Consider the following 22,461-nt stretch of genomic DNA (forward strand, 5'->3'; position numbering starts at 1 on the left):
ATATATATGAATAAAAGTATGTATATGGTTAATTTTATCCTCTTACATTTGTCATTAAAGAAACAACTGACATTATGAAATAGCAGAGTGTGTGCTCAGTTCAAGGTTCAGCATCAAACACATAAAGTTTCCAAAAGAGAGACAGAAAAAAAGGCAGAAATTCCACACGTACGAGCATTTTAATTACAAACCAGACAAAGCACTTCATCATAAGGCACTTGGGGCTGTTTTTTTCTTCTTTTTTTTTTATCTTTCTTCACCTTCACAATGAGAGTGTATCAGTCATTACCATGTCTTGTTTTATCTCTGCAGTCAGAGAGGAGCTGGTGTGAGAGCACACTCCCTCGCTCAGGGGAGCCTTCACAGCAGTCAGACCCCAGCAGAGTTAATGTCACACAAATCACACACAGGAGACATCCTGCGTGACAAAAACAAGGTCTTCTGCGGGTGTGTGTGTGCGTTACTGTGTATGAAATATTGCAACAATAATCATCAGAGGTGAAAATAAGAAAATTAAACACAAGTTGTGAGGCTTCGGGGATGTTTTCGATACACATTTTCCAATATTGAAGTTCCGCCCAGCATTGTCGCTGAATGGTGAGAGTCAGGGGAGTGAAGGTGCAGATTGAGACTGTAGTGTCTGAACGACTTCAGCCGAGGAAGAGTAAACGCAAACCAAGGGTGCTTTTAACTGCCATAAACGCCTCATTAGGAGGGTGTGATGCACACAGCAGAGGCACAGTGATGGATGAGCGGAATAGGCATGCGTGAGTGAACCCCGGTGCTGAGAACCAAACAGACCAACAGTAAATCCTCAGCCTCTCTGTGTCCTGCCCACACACACATTCACAGGAGAAAAGGAAATAAATGACATATACTCACCGGGCTCACTTTGTGAGGTGGACCTGTTCAACTAAATATGTAGTCAACCAATCACATGGCATCAACTTAATGCATTTAGGCACATAGACATGGTCAAGACCACCTGCTGAAGCGGAAACGGGGAATCGGCATGAGGAAGAAAGGCGATTTCAGTGATTTCAGAACTTCAGAAACTGTTGATCAAGCGGCATTTGAACACACAGTGATCTCTGGCGTTCACAGGGACTGAAAATATCGGAGAATGGCCAGACACCTATGAAAAGATAGAAAGGCTACACTAACTGGAATAACTACTACAGCATATCTGACTGTGAGTGTACATCACACTCTGAAGCAGATGGTCTACAGCAGCCGGCGACCACACTGTGTGCCACTCTGATGGGTGTCCTGTGTAGCTATGAAAGTGGCAGGTGAATGTGCATACTGTACATATACAGTATGCACACACACACACACACACACTTGTGTCTTTAGAGTGTTCATAATTGGATTTCCGAGCACAGTACAAAACGACAAAAGGCCATCACTGTTAGTTGTGTTAGTTTCTAACACATCTTTGAAAGCACATGAACTCGAGCGCCTCCAAGGACTCAAAGTCAACAGTGATCGTAGCAAGCTGCTCTTTGAGAGGGAAGACAAACAACATGCTTGAACGAGACGATCTCCGCGATCAGTCCGATCCCCTCTTTCTTATGTGTGAGCCAGTAAAATGACACACACTTGGGCCAAAGGTCCAGTGTCGCGTCAGTCCGTGGCGGCTGCTACAGAAGCGAGACGGCCTCCAGGTTCTCTTTGATTATCGTGTCCATAACCACCTGGAAGACGACCTGGACGTTGGAGGTGTCAGTCGCCGTGGTGAAGTGGTGGTATATGAGTTTGCTGGGCATGGAATTGAGGGACGCGAAGGTGGCCGCGATGAAGCGGGCGGCGGAGTCCACGTCGCAGTCGGCGCCTGGGGGGGAAGAGAGAGAGAGAGAGAGAGAGAGAGAGAGAGGAGGGAGGAATCAAACTTCACAGCAGAGGAAATTGAAAAGGCTCGTCTTTTATTACACCAGTGATTTACAAGCACTGTGGGAAGAGAAGAAGCTAATTTGAAACAAACAAACAAAGATTGTTATTTGGTGAGTTTAGGAGGGACCAGTCTTAATTATTCATTAAATATCTTGTTCTACATCTTTTGCTATTGGTAATTCTATCTATTTTTACATTTGCATTTTATATTTTTATTTTTTATCAATCTCCTTGTATTGCTTATTCTATTCTCATTTACCTGTCACTCGTCACTACCCCCTGAAACAAGGGAATTTCCTTGATGTGGGATCAATAAAGTCTAATCTAATCTGATTGAATTGAATCTAATCGAATCTAATCACACCTTTTCCTGTTTGTGTATGAAACAGAAATACTCGAGTAAAGTACAATAATATTGAGAATTTTGTACTTAATTACTCACTTTTAATTTTATAGCAAATGATCAATGATTCCAACGTTCAGCCGCAAGTGGTGATATTATAAATGCTCTGTTAACCCTCCAAAATAAATGTCATTTTCACTTTCAGTGGTTTCAGTGGTTTCAGTGGTAGAATTACTTGAAATTGACATTGATAAGACTAAAAGTATACAATATTTGATTGTGTTTTTAGTAAGGAGATATCTGTGTCTACTACTCTGTGGAGGTTTTTTTTTTTAACATATAAACAGTGTATTATCAGAACAAATTCTTTATGCAGACTTTATGCAGTCTGCATGAATAAAGCCAAGAGCTAACATTATGGCAAAGATGGAAAAGGACAAACTCGGTTTCCTCGGTTTCCTCAATTCCGAAAACCATCGGTGTCGGTGAAGCAGCACATGAGCTCCCGTGACGGGGCAGTGGGGTTACATTCAACACAAAAGGTTGGGAGCCACTGTATTAGACGAGTCATCGTATCTGAGGTCAGTGTGAAATGGACGACTGCTCTACTGGCTGACCCCAATCCCAAGAGTTTTAGCATTTATATTGACATTTGCATGAGAGGAGAGAGGACGCAGCCCCTGTTGAGCTCACTGAGAGGCGGTGAACAAAGTGCTGAGATGAGAGGATAGAAAATAAATCAGTGTGTGAGTGACAGTCTATGTCGTTGATACATGTTTAGGTTTTCATGTCTGTAATAATGTCAAGATGTTTTAGCTGGGTAACATCATCGCTGACGTGAAATCCTTCTTTTCTGTCAACGATTCATCTCTCAAAACATTTTTATATTGTAACATTCATGATGCTTAGAGGATGTATTGTTTGGTATAGTATTATTAACATCATCATTAACAACAGACATGGCCCTGATGTGAAGAAGAATGAAAAGAGGACAAGTGCAATCAAAGAAAAAGTCAATTTTCTGTTTAAATAGGGATAAGCCTTTCACATAAGTGCCATTTGACCTGGATGATTGAATAAAAACATGCGCTGGTAAAAGTCAAGGTTCTTTGTTTACAACGCACGCTCCCTGCATGGCTATGTAATTAGATGCACCTATACAGTCATTAGATACACACTTAATTAATGAATCCATCATCGACACCGCTCATCAAGTCACGATCCAAGTGGCAATCAATCATGACGTCATCCGTAACAATCTGAAATCCTGTTCTGAAGCCACGAGATTCACAACTCGGCCAGCTCTGCTGACGTTTTGCAAACGGACGTTCACAGCAACCTTACTGGACAACACCAGCTGTCAATCACAGTGGTGTCCACTGTCCCACAGGAGAACCCGGAGGAAACCCACGCACACACGGGGGGTGAACATGCAAACCACCATGCAGCCACAACGACACAGAGTGAACTAAAGCCCCTTTTCCACTGATGGTCCCAGCTCGCCTCGGCTCGGCACAGCATGGTTTAGGTTGGTTTTCCACTACAAAATAGTACCTGCTCAACGTGGGCGGAGTCATCAGCATGAAACTGCCGTGACTTCATTTCACACACAAACGAGTGACTAATGACTTGCAAAGCAGTTGTGTAACTGTGCTTCAGTGTAAGTGAATCATTAGAATCAGTTCTTTAAAAATGTTTGTTCAGTATTTCCTCCATGACCACACGGTCGCTAAACACACCAGACTCCTCTGGTAAATATTGAGATTTTAGACATTTGCGTGCTATTTGTTGGAGATAAACCCACGTTTTCAGGATTGTTAAGTCTTTTTAACTGATCTACAGTTCGGCATTGTTCGGCTTGATTCTTGTGTAAATGCAAAAGTGCTGTGCAAGGCGGTGGAAACACGCCAAAAGAGTGTATTGTACATGTAAAAGGTTATGTCGATGCGCAGTTATATTTCAGTGTACACACCAGAGAGTAGTTAAGTTTGTTAAGTTGTCCCCTTGGGGAAATTCGTTTTTGCGAAAATCACAGCAGAAAAACATACAGGACATGAAAAGATGGGACAGGACAGAAAAACATGTAACATACATTATATAATTATGGCTTTATTGCATTTCATACTTTTCAATCTCCTTCGTGACGGTAGGAGATGGAAATGATGATTGAGTGGGTGAGTGAGTGAGTGGTGTCCTGTGATACTGCATGTGCCGTTTTGTTCCTGTAGGTCTGGAGTTTGTCGACCAATTATTTTTGTGGCAGTGTTGTTTTTTTTTTGTTTTTTTTTACAGTGAGCAGTAGAGCAGGTTAATGAACTAACATAAGTACCTGACGTTTGTCCTACCTTTAAACTGTGGCAGGTACAACCTCAGATGTCGTCCAGAGTGTAAAATCTTGTCTTGGAAAAGGTCTATCTTGTTCAGGAATAAAATCTGAAATCACACACACACACACACAGCAATCAGCTGAGAACATGAGAAGCTCATCAAAGAAAAATCAAAGGCTGCCTCTCCTCCGAGGAACAAAAATCAATATGAAAGATCAAGTGAGAGAAGAAAAAAAAATGTTAATTTGTTTTTTTATTACTCATCTGTGGCACTGCAATAACTACAAATATGAAGCCAATAAATCAAATTTAATCACTTTTGTCACATTTATTGTCAATTTACACATATTTAAGTAAAAATATGAAGCTGTGTTGATACAAGCACGGGCGATAATGATTGATCAATGACCTCCCCTCAGTCATCAGTGTGCAAACCACTCAGCAGTCACTCAATCAGTCTCCAATGAAAGAGTTCAACAAATTCAGCTCCGCTTTCAATTTCGGGTATGTTTTGTTTCACCGCTTCTAAACTCAACGTCCTGTCGGCATCCGGCACACTCACAGGTACTTTTGGCTTTGTAGTCGACCAATTAAAACTCCAATCAAGGCCTCTTTCTCTCTCATACACACACACACACACACACACACAGCCCTGATATTAATGAGCGAGGGGTCAGATACAGCAGACTCTCACAGAACAGGACACATTGGTGTGTAATTATCACTGGGCAGACAAAGTGAGGACGTAATTGAGGTGGAGGTTACAAATTTACCTCCCACGTTTAAAAAAAAATATATTAAAAAAAATGGTTTCATTAAATACTTTTATTTAATGAGCATGTGAGCTGTGTTACCATGCAGACCCACACACACACACATCTGTGCCCATAAACGCGCCGTCACACATCACAACATCTAATTGCCAATTTGCCTCTAATTAAGCCATAAATGCAATTTTTTATTGTTAAGAAAAAAAAAGAAAGAATTGCGAGCCAAACGAGAGGCTTCAGTGAAAACGTTCAAAATTTGACAAAGAAATGACCAACTGTGACTTTCTTCTCCGGATGTCTATGGAATTGGAAACAACACTTTCCACGAAGCAAATCATTCAAAAATATTTATTGTTTGCGCTCCCTGATGTGTTCTTTGTGCAAGTGCAAAGAACAAGTGAGGGAGCGCAGACAACAAGTGAGGGAGCGCAAACAAGTGTATTTTCAAACAATAAAAAACAATATTTTTGAATGATTAAATCGATATTTTATTTGCTTCTTAAAAAGTCTTGTTTGGAAATCTTGACACAAATCTAATTCCATAGATGTCAGCACGTTAAAAACCCACAAACATTGGACGTTGTTATGTTCCACTGTTGAAAACAGTGAAAGGCTTCAAAAGTGCACAAGTTGACAGTGGCTAACAGTCGCGTCACCACGCCCTGACTTATTGGAGTCGGTGGGAAAGCAATTTAAGTGGAAACTGTGGAATAAATTGAACAAGCTTGTTACACGGTTGTTTTAACGTGATCATTTAGTGGAAGCGGGAATGGAAAAACACAGCGGAGGGGAAATGTCACCTCGCCAAAGCGAACCCTAATTAAAGCGCACCGTGTAATTACGAGTGACAGATGACTTAGAGACAAAGGGCCGAGGCTGAACACTGTGTGTATGTAATAACATTATTGTAATTAGTGTTATTTTTGTTTCATGGTGTCAATGAGGACAAATGAGGGCTACAAAGACATTCTTCTGGTGTCTCCTCCATTATCTCTGTCCATCAACTGAACAGTCAGACTCAACGGAGCTTCCCGTCCTCTTGGGCTCAACCAGGTCCACATAAAAAAGGAGAACCAACTTTACTCTATTTCAAAGAATATCAGAATCAATGTGTATGGCCTGCTCCCCACGGGCGGGTGGACGGGACTGTTAAATAGAGTGAGGAGGAGGAGTGTTATAGGAGTGTAATACTCCACCAATGCTGGTGCCATTGATGGAGAGGTCATACGCTGAAAAAAGGTACAAGAAAAGGTCTTCAGTGGAATTTAAATCAAGCTTTCACCGTCAATGAAAACAGCGTGTTTATGACCAAACAATCTCACTGTGTCTGAGGAGTCTACACACCATTTGGTTTCTTCCTATAATCAACAAACAACCGTCTGAGGTTACTTTTAAACGTGTTGTTATTTGTGTGTTTCCTCCTAAGGTTGAAGAAGGCGGCGTTTGATAAATGTCTCACCATGGATGTGCTACAGAAGAAGACATTGTTGCAGATGGAGGAGAAGAGCTTCATGCTCTCTTGCAGCCGATTCTGCAGAGAGAAAACAGTAATGTCGTCAGACAGCTGCAGCTGTGCCGGGGACGCACCTTGGTCTGTGAGGGTGAACTACAATTTGTAATAATAATAATAACATTTGTACATTCGTAATAATAATAATAATAATAATAATAATAAAAAAAAAAGGTTGTCTCTAGTGACTTTGACAGGAGAACATGAACACATTGTGAGGTAGTACCATGGAGGGGTCCTCCACCAGGGTCATGTCGTAACCACTGAGGGACACCACGAACAGCACCGCCCTGACGTCCTCAAAACAACTGATCCACTTCCTCCGCTCAGTGCGCTGGCCTCCGACGTCATACATCCTACACACAGAGAGGGAGGGGGACAAGAGGGGGTAGATGAGCCCAAAGATGGGATAAACAGCTGCTATAAAGACACAACATGTAACATGTAAAAATACAAGGAGTGTAGGAGCCATATCTCATTTTATTTGTGAGATCCCCCACCCCCCGACCACTACGGGGTTGTATTTTATTTCTTATATTCTGCCTGAGGCTGACACCGGCCCGGGGTCATGCTGGGTTATTTGAGGCCACCTGTGATGTCACTCAGGTGTTGTCGATTGAAAGGGGCAAACAGTTTTCTACATGTGCTCTGGTTTAAGTTTTCGTTTTGATTTGTTTATTGGAAATAGACAGAAAAAGGAAAAATAAGCTGATATCAGTCGCTTCAACAAGACTAAATCATTTCAATCCCATCCCATCCTCCAGCACGCACACGCACATGTTTTCACTGCTTAAACACACGGCTGTGACTGACAGCTCCATTACTCTCCTGTTTAACTGGAGCACTATTTAAACTTCTCCCACTCTTATTAGTTTAGTACGTACAGTAGAACTTGACTTTTGACATGTGACTGATTCAGGGCGCAGCTACGTGACTGCACCTCACTCTCTCTGAGAAAGACGACGAAAAAATAAATACCCTTTGGCCACTTAACTAATGAAACCTATGCCTGATTAATTCTCCACTATTCTAAGAATATGATCAGAGCCTTTTCTGTCTGGAAACTTGAAGTTTGTAAACTGCTCACTCTCTCGCACCAAAGTCCAGAGAGAACGTCAGCCTTTTAGCTCATGAGAACATGACACAAGTTTGTGTCACTTCCTAAAGCCAGATAATAAATATAACATTTGAACTTAGTGATGGAGGCAGCAGTGGATCAACAGCTCTTGTGAAGGGAGATAGTGGTTTTAATAAATGTCAGTTCCCATTCGTAAAAAGGCTTTCAAACTGTGAGATAAAGCAGTGAATATAATCTTAAGAATATTGTGGACTGAAGCAGGTGTAAAAATGTATTAACTTAGCTTTTAGTTAAGCGGCTCAAATGCATTTTCACTCGTGTTCTTGGAGATGCTTCCAGTGCTCAAACAACCACACTTCACAAAAACTGTGAACTGTCCCTTTAATATTTCTGATTACACTTTTGCTTTTGGTGTCTCATAAACACAACGGTCTTTGCCCCGAAGTCAGACAATATTGGAGACATTATTACAGAGCAAATATTACAGGGGGGCAAAAAATGCGTCCAAAGCACGTGTGAGATATGAAAATCAAATCTGAAACCCAACAGTAAAAAGAAATGCTTGAAGAGAAATAACACGGTGGCACTGGACCCAGGTGGCCGTGATTCAGTCAGCACACTCCAATCAGGGACTATCACATGAGTACTGGAGCACGCACACACACACACACACACGCACACACACACACACACACACACACATACACACACACACACACACACGTTCGTGTAGCATTCATAGTGAGGACATTCATTGACGTAATGCATTCCCTAAACCTTACCTTAACCATCACAACTAAGTGCCTAACCCTTACCCTAACACCAGGTCCTAACCTTTAAAAAGCCCTTTATAGGGGTGAAAGAATTTGAGGACCAAGAATTTAACGTGTCCTCACTTTACCAAAATGTCCTCACTTCCTTGGGTTTATAAGTGTTTTGGTCCTCACAAAGATACACAAAGAACACGCACGCATACGCACATACACACTGCTCTGACTTCCATTCATTAAGATAGTCTCGACAAAGCATTATCCGAGTACAAACACACACGCTGCCGCTGCTCAAACAAAATGCAACATTTTCTTTCACTTTCTCAGGATTTTTAATTTTGGAGGAAATTAAACTTAACATTATGACATTATTCCTTTATTATGCTGTCTGGAGGATTAAAAGATCATAGGTTCTGTTCACTCTATCTATAATTAGACAGTATGTGAAATGACAAATAACCTTGCCTGGCCCTGTTCTTTCAACACAAACAACCTTAGATTTCCAATAGAAGCGTGCACGGCTGTGCTTTCTGTGCATCCATGACCGTCCATACTAATGGTGCATCCCACTGTGGTACTGAGGGGTAAATCATCAATCAATGGCAGATTGCATTGGTTTTTTTGGGGAAAAGAAAGGGTCTGATATATCTCAGTATACTATTCCCACTCACATTCACACACAATAAACGCATGTCACACACACCTCTGTTACTATGTTTTCAATTTTCATCCAAGACAATCACAACAGGTTCCCTGAGACAATCACAGTACGGCGGCACAAAGGTCAGCGTTCTCCAGGTGGACGAGGAGGGGGAAAAAACCCCCCCCCCCACCACACACACACGACACGAATGAGTGGAGAAACACAGCTGGAGACACAGATCGGTGGTCCCACTTCACCCATTTTCAAAGCCCCATGTATCATCTCACAACATCCATTTGAGTTTCCATTGAGTTAATGCGGCTCTCTGGAGACGCACAGACAGGGGAATGATCAGTGTCGGTATCACAGTGACAAGGCAAGAAAGAGTCACGTGAAGGGTTTGCACATTTACATCCAAGTTACATTTCTACCCTCACATATCCAAGCTACTTTCAGATCAACAACACATAGAAATATTCCCTTTACGTTCCATGTCTTCAATGACGATCTATTGATTTAACGGTAACCTACCGTAACATAGTCTTCATCGTCCTTGAAATAAACAGTTTTTCGGCAAAATCTTACCATAATATGGTCTATTGGCAAGAGCAGCAGGTTTGTTTATATATTACATAAAAAGGGGACGCAGAACTCCACTTCTACCGAGGACGCTAATTCATAAGTAAGAATACATTTGAATAACCACCAGGGGGCGACTCTGCTTGTTGCAAAAATAATTCAGTTTCAATGAAAGTCTATGAGGAAATGAGCGTACGTCTCACTTGATTTATAATGTCAGTGAACATTAAGAGGAAAATAGACAATAAAGCACGGCACCTATGAGTGGACACAGGTGTGATTGACAGCTGGTTTTGTCTTGTCTCATGTCTCTGACCGTCTGTTTACAAAAACGTCAACAATGCCCGCCGGCCAAATCGTGATTCCGGAGGCTTCCAAACGGAGGTTCAGATTCCTCTGGGTGATGTCGCGACCGGTTATCACCTGCTCTCGCCCCATAATGTTCACCCTCATCATCTGCAGTGCTGCTAACTGTAATTATCACAGCAGATTATGTTATTGGACTCGGAAACCTTATTACGTGAAGCGGTCAAGGGTCAAATGGGACATCTGTATGCAAACTAGACTCAGTGTCTGGGTGGAAACCTGTGAGACGGTGCAAAAATGAAGAGGCATTTATTGAGGAGATTATTTTACCGCACAAGTGTTAATTTGTCATCTTTTGGTGACACATTTGCGTCCGTGACTTAAAAACACACAAACACCTTAAAAGCATGTGCTGTACCCGGCAGTGTGTCAGAGAATGAGGCGATTAATCAGACCCACTTGATCACCGTGTGTGTGATTTATCATCGTGAACTCTGTGTTGTACTGAGCTCAAGGGACTCTGTTGTTAACTATCCCTTACAGTAATTGCCGCTCCGCTGATTTCCTGAGTGGCAGTGTCGAGGCAATCACTTCATTGTGGTCACGACAAGGTGAACGCCTCCTTTTACGGGTGTGTCACTGATAAGCTCACAGCACACGTCCAAACAGTTCAAACAGAAAACACCCGGCATACAAGGGAATCTTCCTTCACACTCGACAGAAAGAGCATACGTCAGTTTTTATCTTCATCCTCCTCTCATCCCTCACCTCCAGATCTACACACAGGTGCGGCAGTGCAGATTAATGCCGACAGCAGACAAAGCCCAGGCTGATATCACACAGTTGTACTGGGCGTGATCGTTCTGTTTCCCCCTCTGTGTGGTATTTAATGTGAATTATGCACATTACAACATTTGGTCACATGTATTATTCAGGGCGTCTTTGACACGCTGAAGAACCTTGAGTTTGAAGTGAAACACTTGCAAAGTCTTGTAAATGTTTTACTGGGCGTTTATTCCTCACATCACCTTTGGTTTCAGCGATTGTTTTGTCTTTTAACATGAGATGCAGGTAAGAAAGTCCAAAGATGGCGATTTTTGGGCTTAGACCAGAGGTGTCAAACATGCGGCACGCTGGCCACATGCTGCCCTCAAATCAATTATATGTGGCCACAGCACTTATCTGTATTTAAACATAGCATGGTGACTGAGGCACAGCTCCCAGAGAGGTGATAGAATATAGACATAACAGTAATAATAAGACAATTAGTTGTAATTATTGCATTATTAAATATACTCATATGTGGCATGGCTTTGTGTCACAGGTGCACCCTCAGTAAATTACCGTGGGAATAATACGCAGCACCTTATATGGACATCCTAGGGGTGTGTTTTTATAGGTCACATATTCAGGCTTTAAAAAATTCAGTTTTCTCGTCTCCTTATGTGTTGTTGAGTCAAAGTTATGAATCGTTTTTTTTTGGCAAGGATATAAAGTCGCAATAATTGTGCAGAAGTCACAAAATGAGACCGTTTTTCTTCAAACTTTGAACTCTTTCAAATTTCACAAACTTAATCAGAGTGTGAAAGTACTTTTTGCTTGGGTTTGTTTATATACGTAGTTGTTTTTTTTTTTTAAATCATATTGTCTAGGTTATGCTGAAAAAGGATATTCTTATAGCCTCTGTATATACTGTATGTTTAAACATAGTAAAGGAAAAAAAGCAGCCTAAATGCTCTGTGTTCAAAGAAAAAAAACCTAAATACGTGCAGATGAGACAAACTGCATGCTGCCCATGTTAGAGAAAAAGACTTTTTCTCTCCTTATGACAAAAAGACACAGGTCATGAAAACACAAACGGCACACTTCTCCAAAACCCCTCCTTATTGTTAAAGTCCTGAAGCAATTACATCGACATATGCAAAGCTCTTCGTCAACTTCAAGGGCTTGATCTTTTCAAAACACACACACACACACACAGAGTTTGCGTGTCAGTTAACTCAAACCAATTATTTATGTCCTGAAGAATTCAGGCAGATAAGAGAGAGGGTGTGTGAGGCGGCGAGGCCTATCCGCTCCGTCCTCCATCACTACCCGAGACTCTAATCCTCAACCGTGACGTCACCGTTCCCAGGAAAAAAGAATCCAGACAAGCAGGAACAAAACAAACAAACAAACAATGAGATTCTGAGCGACTCGACAGTGACGCAAACAGTTAAGGCTGCGAGGTAAAGGCAGCATAGTTATCTGCACAAGATAAACTTTTGCCTGTGATGAAACACTTCTGACAAACAAGTGCCTTCACTTTAAACACACACACACACAAGCAGCATCCAGAGATGCTCAGGTGTGACACTAATGCCCCGTCCTGATGTCACGACGTCTGACAAAGTGGCTCTCTCTACCATGTTTATATGCTAAACAGAGATCTTATGAAAACCTGAGGTAATGTATTTTAATATTGTGATTTCATATGAGGTGTGATGTTAAGCAACTATGAAGGACAGGTTGATATTGTGGTGGAGACCAGGGAGGAGATGCTCCTCGGGACACAAAGTAATCTCATCGTCTTGTACATGATGAGACACGCACATGTACAGTATGTATACACACACACACACACACACGCACTAGATGTGCATGTAAAGCATCCTGTTCATGTTCCACAGCTCGTTGCTCTTCCAGCAAAATGGCGGAAAATCCTGCACAATCCTTCTTGAGTCAACGAACTGTAGTGATAATCTGAATTTACATTTTAAGTTGTTTTTAATCTAAATTTCTTTGGTTTCTGAATAAATACCTGAAATATGACAACCATCACATTAGCTTTATATTCGCTCAATCTCATTGCGCCTCAGTTTATAACAACCTTCATTTCAAAGACACTTTTGTTAGACGGGACAGACACTGGACAGTTTACAACCGCTGACGTTTACGTTAGCCGCACATATTATGTGCTGGTCTGTTATCCACTGACCAGCAGTGAAACATGAAAAGAATCATTTGAAACAAAGCCAAAACTCTAACTTACAGGACACTTGTTCTTTGCTCCGTGGTTTTTTGTTTGCGGGCGGGCCTCAGGAAGCTGCCTGCTGATTGGCTACTGAATTCACGTCACATGCTTAGAGTCGCTGTCCGTCTGGAACTCGTTCCCCGTCGAAAATAATTGTAAGAGTCCAACGTTTATAATCTGACAAGCATTAGATATTTACAATTATTTTGTCGAACGTCGAGGGGGAAAACTCAAAGCCGGTGACGACTTCCGGTCCAATGAGCTATTGCTCCAAAACTCATTAACCAATCAGCAGGCAGATTTCTCAGGCCCGCCCACAAACAAAAAAACCACGGTGCAAAGAACAAATCAGGGAGCACAAAGAACAAGGGTATTTTCAAACAATAAAATACAATAGTTTTGAATGATTAAATCAATATTTTATTTGCTTAGTGAAAAGTGTTGTTTGAAAATATTGAAACAAATCTAATTCCATAAAAACGAGCTTCAGGAAGGTAAAGAAAGGTGATCTAAGCGTCTTATCATAAATAAACTAATTCACTAACAAAGATGGTGTTACTGACCAGTCTGTCTGGCACCCACACCATCTTTGTTAGTGATTTAGTTTATTTATGATGGGTGGTATTACTCCACACCGGCTCATTGGTCAGAGATGAATATGGTCTCCTGACATCAGCCTCCTGAACTCAGATACCTGCCCTCTGCTTCTCCTCTGATAAGACCGAACCAATGATGCGAGCTGTCATGCGCCATATTGACAAGCTGAATCAAACTCCGTCTCACATCTCGGGGCAGATCGCACAGGCTGTAGATAGAGATAAGCGTGTCGCGGCTAAGGGAGAAGAGTCAGTCGTAGTACGACTGGAAATCAAGTCACCAGATTGTATTCGCTCTCACTGTGCAAAAACAATAGGTAAAAATGCAGATCGTAACACACTCCTCCACTCATCCCTCCCTTCCCTAAGCATGTCAGGGAACTACGGTGGCCTCTGCATCCCAGAAAGGATGTTGTTGTTCTTCCTTTGTGTAGTAAGCCTCCGCTTCAAAACACAAAACACAAAACACAAATGTCTGTTTCGAAGATGTCAGCCCCCTACCACCGTCATAAAGGCCTCAAAATCTGCCACCAACACACAATCATGGAGAAGTAAAAAGAGCTTTACGACTGATATTTGAAATAAAGGAGTATAAGAGAGTTTATTACAGCCTTATATAAAATCAACAATAATGATGATAAAAATATTAAAGCAAACATATCGGAATAGTTTCGGTATCGGCAGATATCCAAATTCAGGTATCGGGATCGGATTGGAAGTGAAAAAAAAGTGGATTGCTGCATCCCGACACACACTCTGGCCTGATTTGTCTGTTCGGGGCTGCTGTAGAAACACGTGGTAAAAGAAGGTGGCCTCTCAAAAGGAAGGATCTTTTCTAAAGTGCATGTTAAAGGCTTTTGCTAAGTCCAAAAAATGATGGTACTACATTGAAGATCTGACTTCCACTAAACCCTCCCCTAAATGTCACACACTGAATCTTTAATACAAAGAATGAATAAATGAAAGGCGTCTACCTGAAAATGAGGTGCTTGACCTTAAACTGTGTCTCTATCACCCCTGTTGCATTCAGTCGCACTCGCAGAACATCAGTCTCCGTGGGCACGTAGTCTGTAGACATGATGCGGGTCATGTTCTCAAAGAAACTATGAGACACAGACAGAGGAAGGAGCGCAGGAAGCAGGGAGATAAAGACAGATGAAAGAGAGAGGAGGGGGACACAACGGGGAAAGTTTAATTACCTGCAGACAAACTTGCCGTCACAAGAGAATAAAGTCGGGTATCAGTCGTGGACGTGTGCGCTTGCTCACATGGGCCTGGAGCTCCCGGCTCATGCCAGGTGGCAGGTAGGGTGTGCAGTGATAAGACTGGAGCCCCAGGGGGCGCAACAGATCATCTCTATGAATATTCACGCTGTGATTTACCATAATAACACACTGAGGCTAAGCTTTCATGCAGATTATCGATTAACACAGTGAGTGTAATCAACTTTGTCTTGTGTGCACGCACAGGCACACACATTCTCAGCGAGAACACTCATACACATAATGCACTCCCTAATATTCCCTTACCCTAACGTTAACCATCAAACATCTAACCCTAAATGCCAAACCCTGAGGGGTCTGCAACCTCTAGTATCAGAAGAGCCACTTTTGCCCCCCGTGACCCATAAAATGAAGAGAACACCTTGTATAAAGTTTTATATGTGAATATAAGAACTAAAGTCGGTTGCATTTGTGAAATTTAAGAACAGTTAAAATTGTGATTAAAAAAAAGTGACCCACTTTGAAATAAATACAACAACGTTTGGATTTTATGGAGCTCATGCTTGAGGAAACCTGCTGGCATACGTACGTGGGCCCAAATAAGCACTTCCTTCATGTGCATGTGACTTCATTCAAGTGTTGGGATCTCTTGATCTCTAAATAAGAGGAGTTCACTTTGAAAGACAAACATTTTGAATACAATAATAGCTTTCTTTGGAGACCCCTGCCCGAATATAAACCCAGATCTAAGTCTAATCCTAAAACCAACTCTTCTCAAAAAAACAAACTCAAAAAGGGCCTTTAAAAAAAATGTCCTCACAAAGACAGAATCATGTCCTTACATGTACACACACACACACACACACACACACACACACGCCTGTGACCTTCTCAGTGAATCAGTTTCCTCTACAGCAACACACACACACACACTCTGCCTGTCGGACACTGGCCAATGCAGACAAACATGTGAAGGTGAACAAACAACTGTAATTATTCATTTAGATTCATCTCTGTGACCATCTAAACATCGTTCCACTCTCATGTTTGCTGCTTTAGTCTTTAGATACTCCACCATGTTACTTACTGTAACTGCCAGAAAGTGAGGTTTTTAATCCACAACGATGAGATGGAAATAATAATTTAAACAAATAGAGCTGCAGCTAATGCTTACTTTCTTAATATATTAATCTGACGACAATTTTCCCGTTTAATTTGGGTATTTGTTTGGTCCATAAAATGTTGAAAAATGATTTTAGTCAAATGAAACCAGAAAATATTTACATTTAAGAAGCTGGAAAACCAGAAAACTTGTTCTAATTATGAGTAAAAAAAACTTTAAAACCGAATAATCTACAATAAAGAAATAGTTGAGGATTAATTTAGTAATCGACGAATCGTTGCAGCCCTAAAAACAAGCATGTGACGGAAGCTTTGTAGATGGATAATATTCCAGAATCTATTTGAATTCAACACTACTAGCAAATTATTTCAGATTGCACCTCCTTGTTGGATTCATTTTTTATGACTTCAACATCATTTAGGGCAAATGTCATTTTTATTTCAACTTCAGTGGGTTTTCCTTTGATGATTCTTTGATGAGCCACAGTTCTTGTTTCCAGAATTAAGAAAATCACTCGGTCACCAGAATCTTATTACTGATAAGAATGATGTTCAAACTACGACAAATGAACTGCGGGACCAGAATGTTCCATAAGGTTATGGTAAGAGTCAAGTCAATGCACTATGTCAGCGAGGGTGTGTGTGTGTGTGTGTGTGTGTGTGTGAGCAGAAGGTGATGGTGATGTACGGTAGTTCTCAGTGGGAACCAGGTGTCCTGTCGGTGTAGATAAGCCCAGAGTGGAAGGCTGTCGCTGGGGCAGAGGATGAGAACAGACGGCCTCCCGTTGAGTCCCGGCTTTGTCTTACGTCTGTGTCGCACACATGCGATCCTCTCGACATCCTCTCGACACCGGAGTCTCATTTTCTATCGTCTTCTGTCGTCAGTCTCGCTTCTTCACTTTCTTTAACCCTTAGTGCTCACGTGGCACGGATCTGTGCCACAGGCACACCCGTGGTAAATTGCAGTGGGAATAAGACACAACTCCTTATATGGACATCCTCCATCGTGGTGTGTGTTTATAGGTCACATCTTCAAGCTTCTTACGTGTTGCTGAGTCAAAATTATGATTCATTGTATATGGTTTTTGTCGTGATAATAGTGCAGAAGTCACAAAATAGACTGTTTTTCTTCTATTTTTGTTCAGAAAAACGAGCCAAGCTAACTTTGAAATGTGACGCGTTTCCACATTTCACAAACTAATCCAATTTTTTTAAAATGTGAGTGCTTTTTGCTCAGGTGTCAAATCATGTCATCAGATTGCCTATAGGTTGTGCTGAAAAAAAGGATATAAGACACTGTATATTGCACATTCTTATGTATGTACATTATAACGTAGTAATGGGGAAAAAAGCAGCCTAAATGCTCTATGTTTGAGAGGTTTGACTCTTATCTATGTGCATTTTAAACTTCACTCTTCTGACTTAGCTTTCAAAAAAAAGCCCAAGATCAACAACAAACCTCTCAGATTGTTGGACTCCACTGCATGTACTCCTGTAATTACAATGTCTCCCTCCCTCTGTCTTCTCCACTCTACAGGCTGATTCCCAGTGACAGCGAGCACACGGCCGAGCCTCAGCCGGCGAGTCGGGCTAATTAGACCCCTGCGTCTCCTCAGCCCAGCCTGAGTGCGCTCTGCAAGAATACTCACTACAGCGCCGAGTCATTCAGCTCGTACTCGTATCCCCGAGCCGCCGCGGCCCTCACCCCCTGGTCGGTCCACAGACAGGACAGGGCGTGGCTCAGGAAGGGAAACAGCACCTGTTCTTCGTCAAAGCACCGCCCACATGACAGGACAGAATGGGCGTGGACCTGCGAGCGAGAAGAGACAGGGCGGAGAGGGGGGGTCAGAAGGAAATGAGAGGATGTGAGAGAAGTTTATGAGTCTGCCTCGGCTCTCTACGCTCGGTCATCAGTATCGATGCACAAATGAATGGATATGCACACGCTGATGACATTTAATACAGGAAACACTTTGGTCGTCATCTCCCAGCAGGATGTGCCCGGTGGACGGGCGGTGAATGAGCTCTAATAACTTAAACAATAAAGTTCAAATCAAATGGAACATCACCATCAAACCACCCACGTTTACCGTTTAACTTTCTGCTGACGCTCATGCATGCGATCTGTGTGTGTGTGTGTGTGTGTAATACGAAGCAGCTGCACCTGCGGTCACATGTCTCCCTCTTGTGGGGATCTGGGTGCATTACAGCAGAAAAAACGACCCTTAAAAAACTGGAAGAGGAAGAGACGAGTGATGACAAGAGCATGGAGACATGCAGAGGGACTACCTTGTTCCTGCTGTTTGCCAGGTTGATCCTGAGGACGCCCATGCCATGGAGGACAAACTTCATGGAGGTCAGGAGGTTATCCAGCACTGCAGGCTGCCAAGGGACAAAGTTCAGAGGTCAAGTCCATCATTTGTTGTTCTTCCCACTGAAGGACAAGCTTGTGACCACACATACAAGGGAGTATTTTCATCAGGGCCGAGGTTAAACTTCAAGAAAAGGTTAGATGAAAACTTAGATGATTAACAGAGAATGAGCAGAATCATGACAAGATTTCTGGTATACTGGTACTGTCATTTGTTGTTTCATGGGGGTTATGACGTGGGCCCTCTATCTCGTGACTGGGAGCAGTAAGCAGAGATTTCAGTGAATTAAAGTTTTGTTTTTTGTTTTTTTCAGGCGATAAGACATAGAACAACACCTGTATTGTACATATACACTCACTTAATAAAGTTCAACTGCTTGTTAATGCAAATATCTGAATTGACTTGCGCTCTGGGAACAAGCACCTGAACAAGCACAACTCCTAACTATGCAGATGTGGGGATTAGGTAATCCCCACATCTGCAACCCTCATGTGGAGGATAAAGCAGTAGATGGATGAATTCAATCTGATCAGACAACCACATTCATGCAACTCACTGCATGTAGACGTGGTAAAGAGACGATCTGCTGAAGATCAACCTGAGCACGGCTGATGCTCAGGTGATTTAAGTGACTTCTAACATATCACAGTTGTTGGTGCCAGACAGGCCGGACTGAGTGTTTCAGAAACTGATAATCTACTGGGATTTTCATTTTTGAATGTACTGTACTATGGGTACAACGTGCAACTTGTCGTCGTGCACAATGACACTATGACATTTGGGTTTTCTGTATGTGTCCGTCTAAGACACATTCCCTTTGGGACAAGAACGTCTATCTCATCCAATCTTATCTCACCTGATTCCATTCGACAGCCGGAACTGAAGAAGCCTCTTGGATGGGAGGAGAGGACTAAGTCCAGTTGTCTACAGATAACCATCTCTATAACGTTTACAGGGAATGGTCCGAAAAAGAGGAAAATACCCAGTGATATCCATCACTTCAAGTAACTCAAATAACCACTTGTACTCAAAGCGTTAGCAGCCTATTGAATATATTGAATACCTATAAGAATATACAGTATACTAAAATAATAGCCACACAAAAACCATAAAGACGTGAATTGAACAATATACTGTAAGAAAGCAGAAAAACAAGGCGCTGTGATTAAAATATGCCCCATTACACATTTATATACTGTACAGACGCAGCAAAAGAGCTATCAATCCTGACGACAGAGAAAGAGTGTAAAAGTACAGCGTTTATCACAGTAATTAAAGTCATAACTCTATAACCTGGAGACTAAGTGACTGAGCAGAGTGACTCCGACAGAGAGTTGGGAAGATGTGACGTTTGTGTGTGTGTGTGTGTGTGTGTGTGTGCACTCTCTGCCACTCTGCTGCCAGCTAAAGATAAGCTTCACATTCCATCATGATTCCATCACAGTCTGGTCGCTCTCCTGTCTCTCTGTGTGTTTTAGTGTCCAGATTGAGACGCGCTGCGCTCGCTGCGAAATGTGCAAAGTGAGATAAGTGTGTGAGATGACAGGCCTTCATCCTGCGAGCAGAGTCAGTCTCAGGACGGCTGCTGACACCACGGCATTAGGGACAAATTAAGTTCTCTTTCAGGGGAACGCTTGCCGACAGCACTGCATTGATTTGTGTCGGAAATAAGCTGCTTTGTGTGCTCGTCTCCCCCTGCTTAGCCATCACTGTCATCACCCCAGTGGCACAATTATCCTATCGCTGTAGATTTGTTGCATGACAATGACTCGCTCTTATTACCACAAGAACAATAAATACGGCATCTTTGTGCCGTAAGTTTTAATGTTTTACGCTCATAAACAGTGCTGCGGAGAGTCAGTGATGAGGGAGCGATAGCACGCTTGTGTCACGCAAATGTGTCCCGGGACGACAAATCCTGCACTCGCTGAAAACACTCAGCCTGTAGCGGCTGTTTACGAGCAAGTGGTTCTTTTTTAGTGTGAGGGAGTCGACGCATAAACACGCACAGTAACGCAGTATACACAATCCCCATGATGTTTTCCCGCTGGTCCACACTGCCATGTGTCACCGACGGAACGCTGCACGTTTAAAATATTCAAACAATATCACGTTTGAAGTGGTTCTGAGAGGAAGGAAGCACATTTGTTTTGTAACCGAGTTGGTTTGCTAGGAGTAAGTCTGTCTGCTGGTCCACAAAAAAAAATGCTCTGGATCATTTGGAGTTCACAATGTTGAGTCTGTCTGCAGTTTACAGGGCCTGCAGGACTTCACATCAACACAACTCCCTCTCTTATGTTGTACATCAACCTTAAGGAGACGCCACACTATGTATCTGAGCCCAATACTTTCATTTATATGCATAGAATACAACTCAAAGTGCAAAGTATAACATTTAAGAGTTATTTTGCCGATAAAATGTTAGAAAATGTTGTTTCGCGAACCACAAAGTGATGCTCAAATGTCTTTTTTTGTCGGAAAACCAGAATTATTCAGCTTTAATCTTCTTTGTTATGTGATGTGGAGCAAAAGGCAGAAAATATTCACATTTGATAATATTCCAACTGATTAATCATTGGAACCCGAGTAAATAACCCCAAAAAACAGCACTGAAGTAAACACAGGAGAATGAAGAGTGTTTCACAATCTGGTTATAAAAAAGGGGCAGAATTTTTTTTTAATGAGCAGAAATAGAGAGGCAAGAGCACACTGCATTCATTAAATGAGAAGGTTTTCAACTGATTTAACAGTTAAACAGTTAAAACTTGCGCAACGTGGTATTAAAATATCTGAAATGTGGGAACGAGCGGCACCATTAAGAGCTTTGTACGTGAATTAAAAAGATCCCAAAATCAGTTGTAAAAGAAGCAGGAGGCCGAAAAACAGAAGCAAATGTGTTGAACAAGCTGCTGTTTGCTGGTTAACATTTCTGCCAAGCCAGAAATAAAAGGGCAAAACCTCACTATCCAACCTACTCGTTAGAAAAACATGGATTATTTTCTCTGCGTCTGCTCTGATCCCAAAACGTTCCCTTGCGTTTGTGCTGCACTCGACAACGTCAGAGCTTTAGCAGCAGCACAGCCACAGTATTACATGCAGATATTGTTAGATTTTTGATATAATCATTGACTACCAGTATCTTCTGGCCTTATCTCTCCTTGTCTTTTTTCCCATCAAGACACTGATGATGTCACAGATGCATCATGTTGTACCCTGGAAACAAGGAACAATAATGAAGCCACTGAAGACAGACAGACAGACAGACAGACAGAGTCTTCAGTGACTTCATTATTGTTCCTTCTTTCCTTCTCGGTCCACCTTTGTCCTCCTTATCAACCGTTTCCAATTCCCTCCCTTTCTGACTCGAGGGAGGGAGGGAGGGAGGGAGGGAGAGAGGGTGTTGGTCATGTTTGGACAACATCAGACACTTTAAATGCGTGGAACACAGGCCAGTCTTCCTCTTTGCTTATCGTCTATGACAAAAAGTTTTATACACACACGTTTGCACAACCATTGTTGTTAAGACAATGCACTGACTTCCATTCTGTTAATGCCTAATCCTAACTTTAACCACAGTTCACTTTTTAATCCTGCTTTTAACCCGAGCCTCAGATGGGCTTTAGTCTCCATGAGGACTTCTGGACCTGAAAATATCAGTGTTTATATCACTGTTAGCAGCATGTTAGGTCCTACATGTAACTACCACTGACTTGAACCTAACCACAATTCAAATCTTAACCTTAAGCTTAACCAGTTCCTCAGAAATGAGGTTCTGTCTCATTGAGATCAGGTTTTGATCTCCATGAGGACTGCTTGTCCTGACAAGACCAGTGTTTATGCTGGAAAAGGTCCTGAAGAGGCAACAAATACACACACACACACACACACACACACACAATCTTATACAGCATTCTTA

The 22,461-nt window shown here is 42.1% G+C and overlaps 1 protein-coding gene across 1 annotated transcript in view; it reads right to left on the reverse strand.

Annotated features, from left to right (window-relative positions):
* Positions 1 to 41: 41 nt before the first annotated feature.
* Positions 42 to 22,461, reverse strand: part of gnav1 (guanine nucleotide binding protein (G protein) alpha v1) — a 29,968-nt gene continuing 7,548 nt past the window's right edge. The window contains exons 3-9 of the mRNA XM_058641121.1: positions 18,463 to 18,555; positions 17,823 to 17,983; positions 14,803 to 14,931; positions 7,070 to 7,199; positions 6,793 to 6,864; positions 4,582 to 4,669; positions 42 to 1,834 (exon numbers count right to left, since the gene is read on the reverse strand). Of these exons, the coding sequence (XP_058497104.1) occupies positions 1,644 to 1,834; positions 4,582 to 4,669; positions 6,793 to 6,864; positions 7,070 to 7,199; positions 14,803 to 14,931; positions 17,823 to 17,983; positions 18,463 to 18,555 (864 nt within the window). The 3' untranslated portion in view covers positions 42 to 1,643. The remainder of the gene's footprint in view (positions 1,835 to 4,581; positions 4,670 to 6,792; positions 6,865 to 7,069; positions 7,200 to 14,802; positions 14,932 to 17,822; positions 17,984 to 18,462; positions 18,556 to 22,461) is intronic.

This window comes from Solea solea, chromosome 10 (assembly GCF_958295425.1).
Source record: "Solea solea chromosome 10, fSolSol10.1, whole genome shotgun sequence".
Classification (NCBI taxonomy): Eukaryota; Metazoa; Chordata; class Actinopteri; order Pleuronectiformes; family Soleidae; genus Solea; species Solea solea.